Source organism: Triticum urartu, chromosome 7, assembly GCF_003073215.2.
Source record: "Triticum urartu cultivar G1812 chromosome 7, Tu2.1, whole genome shotgun sequence".
NCBI classification, from domain to species: Eukaryota; Viridiplantae; Streptophyta; class Magnoliopsida; order Poales; family Poaceae; genus Triticum; species Triticum urartu.
This window is the reverse complement of record NC_053028.1, coordinates 46,931,122-46,940,768: the sequence shown is the minus strand read 5'-3', so window position 1 is coordinate 46,940,768 and position 9,647 is coordinate 46,931,122. Positions and strand designations below refer to the sequence as shown.

The window sequence follows — 9,647 nt, the reverse complement described above, 5'->3', positions numbered from 1 at the left end:
ATGAAGAAAGCGTAGTCCATGTCTCCAACGTTGTCTGCAGCCCATGTCACCTTGGCCCAACAACGTCCTGTTCTAGAGAGAATCAGCCTGAGCCGGCCCATTGTAATAGACTAGTTCTTGTTCATTCGCAGGATAGTGTGTAGGACCTAAATGCAATAATTATTTTAAGAAAGGTCCCTGGAACTAGGACCGCAATAACTTTTTGTTCATTGATCCGATTGAGGTGACTCTAGGACCACGTTGATCCTTTTCTAAGCCTGATGGAGTGCAACACATTTCATCCATGTTGTAACTTTCTAAATTATCACTTGTACGCATGTTATCCATTTAGGCATTTCTGAAACATACTTTCTGATATTCCCAATCCAGCCGACAACCACCATCTTTTCCAAGCGATCTTCATGCGAAGCAAGTCAATCGACTATCATATGCCCAAATCATTGCTCATTATTAACTTGCGTAATGTTCGTTTTGATCTATATGTTTCATGTGTGTATTATTCATATGCTTGCATGTGTGCTTGCTATGAGTACTTCAGATGTTGCATATATGAACATTTAATGGGACGTGAAGTATCTACTCCCGAGCTGAAATGCTCTCTGATGAACTGTAAAATAAATAAAGAATAAAAAATCTGCTTTTTGTGGTAAAATTTGACAAATGTGTTTGGGTGCTTGCGAAATTTTATCATGAAATGATATTCGTGGAAGCGTGGCTAAAAAAATTGATGCTCTAGAAATGCTATTTTTTAAAAGCATTTTGGAGTGTAGATTTTTTTTGCCATGACTTCCACGAATGTAATTTCATGCTGAAATTTGTGAAGCACACAAATTATTTGTCAATGTTACCAAAGAAATTCACAATTTTTTGAAACATACTTTCTCATATTCCTGATTCAACCGGCAACCATCCATCTTTTCTAGTGATCTTCATCTAAGGCAAGCCAATCAACTATCATGTGCCCCGTAACATTGCTCATGATTCACTTGTGTAATGTTCGTCTTGATCTATGTGTTTCATGTGTGTATGATTCATATGCTTGCATGTCATATGTGGTTGTTCATATGCTTGCTATGAGTACTTTAGATGTTGCATGTATGAAAATTGAATGTGATGATTCACCCTAAATAATGACTAAACTTGTTAAAAGTAACAAGATGCAAACCTAAGAACAATGGCTCATGAGACCTTAAGCAGACATTTTACTTTATGGTCCATGTGACCTTAAACGGATGAGGCCCCATTCCGCACATTGGTTCTGCCATCACAGGGATGGTTGGCGACTTTATTTACTTGTACTCATTGATCCCCAATTAAGCTCGAGATGACACATAAGTCGCCCGAGTTGGTTTAGCTACTTTATTTACTTGTATTTGTTGTGCCCCGCCCCGCTGATCGGTTCTACCATCATAGGGATGGTTGGGTACTTGGCTAGAGTGTGTATGTCTTGGACATGGGGCGATCGCTGGTCACTAGAATCTAGCCATTGACGTTTGATTGGGTTTGTGTGTCATTTTGTTTAGCCGGTGTGTTCAAATCGTGAATATGAAGGCAGAATACAGAGCCAGTGATGTACGGTGCAGTCCATGGGACCCTTTCTCTGCCAATGTCGTCTCTGCTTCATTGGTCCCAGGGGACCATCTCTTTCCTTTTGGAAATTATCGTATCTACCATGCTAGTCTCAGCTTCATAGGTAATTGGTTGTGTCTAATTAACAAACAGCCGTCTGATTTTTATATCGGGCTTACGTCGTTTTTTAAGCCAATTGCAATGCGCCAGCTGTACTACACCTGCTATGTAGTACGTTCCACACCTCCCCGCTCTTACGGCGGCCCCCAAAAACTTACAATGGACATTCTAGATCCTTATTCGGCGATTTTGAGTGACTGCTTTATATTAGCTCAAAGAATTGGGTCAGTATCCTATGCTCATTGTTCAGGAGGGGCAAACCAAGTGGCACACAAGTTAGCTAGATGTTGTTACGATTCTGATTCTATAATCTCGTGGGATAATGATCCTCCACAGTTTATTCTAGCTGAACTTGTTTCTGATGTATCCCTTATTTGAGTTGAATAAAGTGTGCCACAAGTTCAAAAAAAATAAAATACAATGGGTTTGGACTTTGGACGTGAAGAAACTGAACCGAACATCAGGCTGTCTCTTTTTCACATACAAAGGCTGGGAGTTGGATGGCGCATAGAGCAACATAAAGAGGCCCCTGTGTAAAAAGCTCTGGATCTTCCTCTTCTAGCTCAAATGTGATGCAAAACAAACAAAAAAACACAGAAAAACATGTATGTGACAAGCAAATATAACAAATGCAAAAGTTACGATGAAGATGACTGAGGACAAAGTAACAAAGTGTTCTACGAGAAAACAAAATTACTTCATCTGTTTTTACTTCAACAAGACAAAGAATGACTAAACAAGGACTGAAGGGGTTGCACTTAAGATTAGTTATCCATCCGTTGTTGGCATTTGTTTCTCTTTCTTTCTCTTTCTTTTTTTTTTCTTTGGGCTTGTTTGTGATGCGGCCCCAGCACCTACCGTTGGATGTATCGGGGGTTGCTTTGTAATACAAAGTGAGGGGAAACCCTTTTTTTTAAAGGATGAGCAATATCAAGATAATGAACATGCATGGATGGAACTCAAGAATGATTAAATATACAAAGGAATGGTAACGGAAGGTTAAGGTATAAAAAAACAAAGATAACCGAGGAAAGAAAGAATGAGGGTGAAAAACAAAAAGAAGGGATAATCACCATCCTCCACCCCCCCCCCCCCCCCCCCCCTCTCTCATATACCCCTTCAATGTCTGAAAACTGATGAAAATAAAATCTGAAGAACTAAAGGATGAATGACAAATGAAGTAATGGAGACATCTACAAAATGTCGATGATTTCTTGCATGCATGCTCAATGTGTTTTTAGAGTTTGTTCACACTTTTTTCACTCAATTTGGCTGCAGCGCGCCCACAAGCCTTCTCTATCTAATACTTCCTCTGTCTGGAAATACTTATCATCAAAATGAATAAAATGGAATGCATCTAGACATATTTTAATTCTAGATACATCTCTTTTTATCCATTTTGATGACAAGTATTTTCAGACGGGTACCTCCGTTCACAAATATAATATATTTTGGATATTTCAATACGGACTACATACAAAATAAAATGAATGAACAAACACACTAAAACGTGTCTATATATGTCCGATTCATGAAAAAGTTAGAGCATCTTATATTTGTGAACAGAGGGAGTATATTTTTGTAGACTTTTCTCACTACTAGAACATGGAAAATGCAGCTATCCCTAACGTTCAGTTTTCATCATTTTTCCCCCATAAAATATTTCTCCAGCTTCCGTGAACAAGTGATAGTACCTTATTATTTCCTGAAAAAAACTGATAGTACCTTGTTCTTTCCTCAATAATTGAGAGATACTCAACACTAAGGGTTATTCACTCAACAAGAGATAAGCGCCGGGTGTATGCGGGAAACTAAAGACGGAAGAAACATCATACTAAAAAAATGTATGTAATCATCGCTAAGGATACATCATATCACAAAACAAACTTTAGAAGTAAACTTGTGCCACTGACAAAAGCCACTAAACAAAAATCAAAGAAAAGAAACGGAAATAAGTGGAGAAACTGAAGCGAGTAGGAAGATGGACATATAATGAAGGACCGTCTACCTACCTAACTCATGCTTGGGCCAAAAGGAATAAAGAAAAGAAACTGAAAAGATAACAAAGAAGATAATATCATCTGAAAGGCTGAATGATGAGTAAAACTCATGAATGATAAATAAAACAATGATGTGTGCTCTCTGAACATTGACCGGTGAGTCAACTATAAGAGCAATGACTGATAATAATAATCCTTGATAGACCAATAGACTAAGAACGATCATCTCGAGCTCATTGCCGACCTTTGTCTTGCATGTTATTAGCACATCCGCTCCAACCTCAAGTCCAGTCCTAGTAGGAAACTTCTTCCATCCATGCTTGAAGAAGATCAGACCATCGGGTGCGGTGTCATACTCGGTCATAGTGAAGCTCTTTTTGCCCAAGCTTAAATGCGGGAATCAACTACAGACTAAAATTAGTGAATCAACCACAAGACTGATGTTGGGATACTGATCAACTAAATGAAACAAGATTGAAATCATAAAACGGAAGCACGGCCGCCTGGAGCCGCCCCAAGGGGAATCATATCAGGTAACAAAGGCCAGCAAAATTTAGCTCGATTCAGAAACAGAATAAGGCTTACTTGTGTCCTTGCTATTTTACTTGGCAGAGAAGAACTCAAGAAAAAATGTGATCACCTTCCTGCTGCAAAGACTGAATTTAAATTGATAAGTCTTAGAAAATACACAACAACAATACACCTGAACCCAGCAGGATGAAACCTCAGTGAATGAATAATTCTGATAATTGATTGTGCACTGGATATACTAAGAAAACAATTATAATGCACCAACTAAAAAAATAAACTGATAGCTTACTTAATTAATAGGTTCAAACTGGCTCCTAACCACACACATGAGTCTGAATAAGATACATCAGTGTTGTTATTCTTTCAGGAATGAATAAGCATGGGTGCTGCCTATGTGACACCCTAATTAAGTGTTCATGACTAAAATGAAAAACAGAAAAAGACACATACTGAAACCTGAAAATGACACCTACTGTGGACTGAAGCAAATTACACCTACTGGAACCAGAAACTGACGCCGCTCTTTGTTAAGAAACTGAAACCTGAAGAACTTGGGTACAAATACTACACTTGGTCCTTGATGCCAATGTATAGCTAAGATGAACTTCCAGCGATCAGTTTTCAGAAAAAAAAAGAGACACCGGAGACAGCAAAAAAGAAGACCGAAGAAACACTAGAATGAACTGAGGATATTACTGATGCTCTCTGAACATTGACTGATGAATCAGCTATCTGAACATTGACTGATACTAATGAACATGCTACAGAATTTAGACTAACAGAAGATGTGACGACGATCTGAACAATTACTAAAACTGAAATACTGAAACTGAAGAGAGAACACACACTGATCAACTAAATGAAAAATTAATGAAAAGAGAGCCAAAGATTTTGGAAGCTGCATTTCAGAGTGACTGAAAAAATGAACAAATGAAAGCTGAAAGACTGAAAATAAAGAAAAGACCCAACACTGAACAACAATGAAAAAGTACACTGACTAATGAAGTACACTCATAACTGAAAAAAAAACTGTTTGAAGGCTGATATATAACTAAAATCTCAGGACTGAATGACTAAAGAATGATGTAAGCTTGAAGAATGAGAAACATACTGAACATTTACTAAACTGATGGATTCCCATTTACTAAACTGATGAATAGCGTGGATGGGTGCCTGCAAAAAAAAACTCAGGAGCGTTCCTGATGAACTAAGAGAGATCCGCCGACCTCCTCTCCAGACTAACATCTCCCGTACCTGCGGCCATCCCTGTGAAGCACACCTCCTGGATTCAAGCGCTACCTCTCACCCGAAAAGCCCAACAATAAAAAAGCACGACAAGATGACCCGGTATGCGGAGACTGAGGACAAACCAACGCACAGAGATTCGTGCGAATCCGACTGACAGAAAAATGGCCTGAGATGAATTTAAAAACAGACACCTGGAAAATAGTAAAACTGTAATTATAAACCGCCTAATTAACTATAAATCGTTGCTAACGCGCTCATAGTGAAACGAAAGGGATGACAACAACACGCTCAATTGATTATAAGCCGTTGCTAACCCAAACTAGAATAATCACACCAAGACTTTATTTTATTCTCTTGAGTGCGGTACATGGGAACACATGCCCGGGACGTTGGCAACTACTACTATTTTTTTATTCAATCACACAGGAAAACGCGCTGGATGTTCCTACCTAATCATGAAGTCAGCCAAGCCGTGGATGTTCCGGAGCAGCGGTGGCCCTTCTCTCACCCCTCTCTACCACATAGTACCACCGACAGAACTTGTTGAATCCATGGCTACTCCTGCCTCAGGGTGTCCATGGCTCCATCTCCTCGCCATCCTGCTTCTTCTCCCTTCCATGTTCGGTGAGGCAAAGACCGCAGCACGGCGAGGCACTTGGTTCACAGCCCAGACAGCAGCGCTGCTCCGATGGAAATCCAGCCTGACAAGCGTCAGCAGCGGTTCAGCCTTGAGCACCTGGAGCCCCGGCGTCCACCCCTGCAACTGGACGGGCATCACCTGCCGCCGTGCAGCCCAAGGCCCGGCCATCACTGGGATCTCCCTCCCAGGAGCTGGCCTTGCCGGGCGGCTGGACGTGCTCAACTTGCAGCCCCTGTCCTTGCTCACCAGCCTTGACATCAGCAACAACTTCCACCTCTCAGGGCGGATTCCACCAACCGTCGGCATGCTCCCCATGCTTTCCATGCTCAACTTCTCTGGTAACCAGCTCACTGGAGGCATACCTCCGGCCATCGGTGAGCTGGGGAGCCTCACCGTGATGGACCTCTCCTTCAATGGCCTCTCAGGTACCATTCCTGCAAACATTGGCAGGCTTCAGTCCTTGCAAAGTCTCCGGTTATACCATAACAACTTAACTGGAATTATTCCTCCTTCCCTCACCAACCTAACTTTGCTCAGAGATTTAAGTCTGTTCACAAACCATCTTACTGGTTCAATCCCCGTAGAGCTCGGGAAACTCGCTGCTTTGGAGGAGCTAGACTTGGCTGATAACTATCTAACTGGTACTATTCCGAGCAGCATTGGAAACCTTACTAAACTAGGCTACTTAGGACTGTCCCAAAACTTACTTATTGGTTCCATTCCTCACGAGATGACACACCTTAATAATCTTACCATGCTCATGATATCACACAATCAATTCACGTCCACTATCCCTGCATCAATCACAAACTTAACCAAGTTGCAACTGCTAGGAGCCAGCAGGAGCAACTTAAGTGGCCACCTTCCTGAACAAATAGGATCACTCACTGATCTTCGTGAGGTCTACCTTTTCGGTAATAAACTTACCGGGAGCATTCCTTTGAGTCTCGGAAATTTGACGATGCTCACATATCTGTACCTTTACGAGAACAACTTGTCTGGGTTCATTCCTTATGTGCTAGGGAATCTTGCTAACCTTCAGGAGCTTAGCCTCTCCTCCAATGCTTTAGATGGTGATCTGCCATCTAGCATAGGAAACATGACTTCCCTCACCTCCCTTCGCCTTCAAAACAATAGCTTTTCTGGCACAATCCCAGCTGAGCTAGGCAATCTAGAGAATTTAGTGAATCTTTACCTCTACTTCAACAAGTTCTCTGGCTCAGTCCCTCCAAGCTTTGGAAACTTCAGGGAAATGACAGATTTGAGGCTGTCGGGTAATAGACTGTCTGGACCTTTGCCTCACACACTTTCAAACCTCACCAATTTGGTGGACATTGAGTTGAGTTACAACAATCTCAGCGGACACGTGCCTGACTTATGCCAGGGCAAAAAACTCCAATGGTTTTCCGCAACTACCAACCAATTTAGTGGATCCTTTCCAGGAAGTTTCAAGCACTGCAGCTCCTTAATCATCCTTGACATCATGTATAATCAGATGGATGGAGATATAGCACAACAGCTTGGGGTGTACCCACATCTGAAATTTGTTGGGTTAACTTCAAACAAACTGCACGGTCAGCTTTCAACAGACTGGGGTTCATGCGGTAACTTGACAGAACTGCGTTTAGGAGGAAACATGATTACTGGTCATATACCTCGTGAGCTCACAAAGCTAACCAAACTCAGAAAACTCGACCTCCATTTGAATAGGTTGACAGGGGAGATACCTCCTGAAATTGGCAAACTAGTCAACCTATATTTGCTAGATTTAAGCCAAAATAATCTATCTGGAAGCATTCCTCAACACATTGGTCGAATGGATGTTCTTGAGGTTCTCGACCTGTCAAGCAATCAATTAGGTGGAAGAATACCAGAAGAAGTTGGGAAATGTGTGAGACTACAGTCCATGAAACTGAACAACAACAGCTTAAACGGCAGCCTTCCTGGTTCCATAGGCAAACTGATTCACCTACAGACAACACTTGATGTCAGCCATAACAACCTACATGGCGCCATTCCTCCAGAAATAGGAAATCTAGATATGTTGGTAAGCATAAACCTCTCCCACAATCAATTCAGTGGAAGCATTCCTAACACGGTAGCAGGACTCCGAAGCATGTCCGTATTTGATGTCTCCTACAATAGATTACAAGGCACAGTTCCGGGAAGGATCCATAATTCCTCGGCAGAATGGTTTCTTCACAATAGAGGTCTCTGCGGGGAGCTGGCTGGCCTTCCGTCTTGTCATTCTTCTGCTGCAAATCATCAGAAAAAGGACCAAATCCTCATGTTAAAAGTGGGTGTCCCTGTTTTTGTTGCTATTACTTGTATAGCTGCATGCATCTTCTTCACTTTGATTTTGAGGAAGAAATCCTCTTCTAGAGAAAGTGCCATTGTAAAGAGTGCGGACCTCTTCTCTATATGGAACTTCGATGGTAAAATAGCTTTTGAGGATATCATCAATGCAACGGATAATTTTGATGAAAAACACTGCATTGGAGAAGGAGGATTTGGTAATGTCTACAAGGTGAATCTCCCAGATGGACAAGTGGTTGCAGTGAAGAAGCTTCATCCAATTGAGGAAGGGATGCATGATGAGCAATGCTTTCGTCGTGAGATTGAAGTACTAACAAAAGTCCGTCAGCGCAGCATTGTCAAGCTGTATGGATTCTGTTCCCATACGCAGTACAGGTTCCTGGTTTGCCAATACATAGAAAGGGGGAGTCTAGCCTCAATCCTGAGCAACAGCGACCAAGCAATCCAATTTGATTGGCAGAAAAGAGCAACTCTCATCAAGGATGTTGTGCAAGCTATTTCCTACCTACACCATGGTTGTGATCCACCTATAATCCATCGGGACATAACAAGTAGCAACATTTTGCTAGATTCTGAATACAAGGCCTTTGTCTCGGACTTTGGCACGGCAAGGATATTGAAGCCTGATTCATCGAACTGGACCGCGCTGGCAGGGACATATGGCTACATCGCACCTGGTAATCAAACTACCCCAGTGAAAACTGCTGATTAATTACATAGCTCCTTCAAAAACAATCCCTTGTAACTATGCTGCCTTGCTTGACGCAGAACTTTCTTACACGCCCTTGGTCACCGAGAAATGCGATGTCTACAGCCTCGGCGTTGTGATGCTGGAGGTGCTGATGGGGAAGCATCCAGGAGAATTCCTAAACAGACCTGCAGCTGCGCAAGAACAAGACATGATACTTCAAGAGCATCTCGACCACCGTCTTCCCATGCCCAAGACCGACGAGGCGCAGGATATCAATCGGCTAATATCGGTGGCGTTTCAGTGCCTACAAGATTCCCCTCATGAGAGGCCAGACACGCAGCAGATCCATCGAGCTCTCAGTGTATGACTGGATCCTGATTCCCTGAGTTGCATACAGTGTAGTCACATACTAGTACAGTAGCACTGAACATGCTCGGCCGAGCGAATCTTCTAGTCTTGATGATTAATAAGCTGCAAATATGGTCACAAAAGATTGATGCATTGCATTGTTATATGGTCGGAATCAAGAATG

At 42.0% G+C, this 9,647-nt stretch overlaps 1 protein-coding gene across 1 annotated transcript; it reads left to right on the top strand.

The window, feature by feature from the left end:
- The first annotated feature begins 4,093 nt into the window (after window positions 1-4,093).
- LOC125523498 (probable leucine-rich repeat receptor-like protein kinase At1g35710) lies at window positions 4,094-9,641 on the top strand. Its single transcript, XM_048688529.1, has 2 exons — window positions 4,094-9,101; window positions 9,193-9,641. The coding sequence occupies exons 1-2, from the start codon at window positions 5,846-5,848 to the stop codon at window positions 9,480-9,482; spliced, it is 3,546 nt and encodes a 1,181-aa protein (XP_048544486.1). The 5' UTR covers window positions 4,094-5,845; the 3' UTR covers window positions 9,483-9,641.
- Window positions 9,642-9,647: the final 6 nt, after the last annotated feature.

What these genes read in the sequence shown, in the direction of transcription:
- LOC125523498 (XM_048688529.1), top strand. Translation starts at nt 5,846, where the DNA reads ATGCCCGGGACGTTGGCAACTACTACTATTTTTTTATTCAATCACACA. An exon ending in ATATGGCTACATCGCACCTG is followed by an intron (nt 9,102 to 9,192) that starts GTAATCAAACTA and finishes TGCTTGACGCAG; the next exon opens with AACTTTCTTACACGCCCTTG.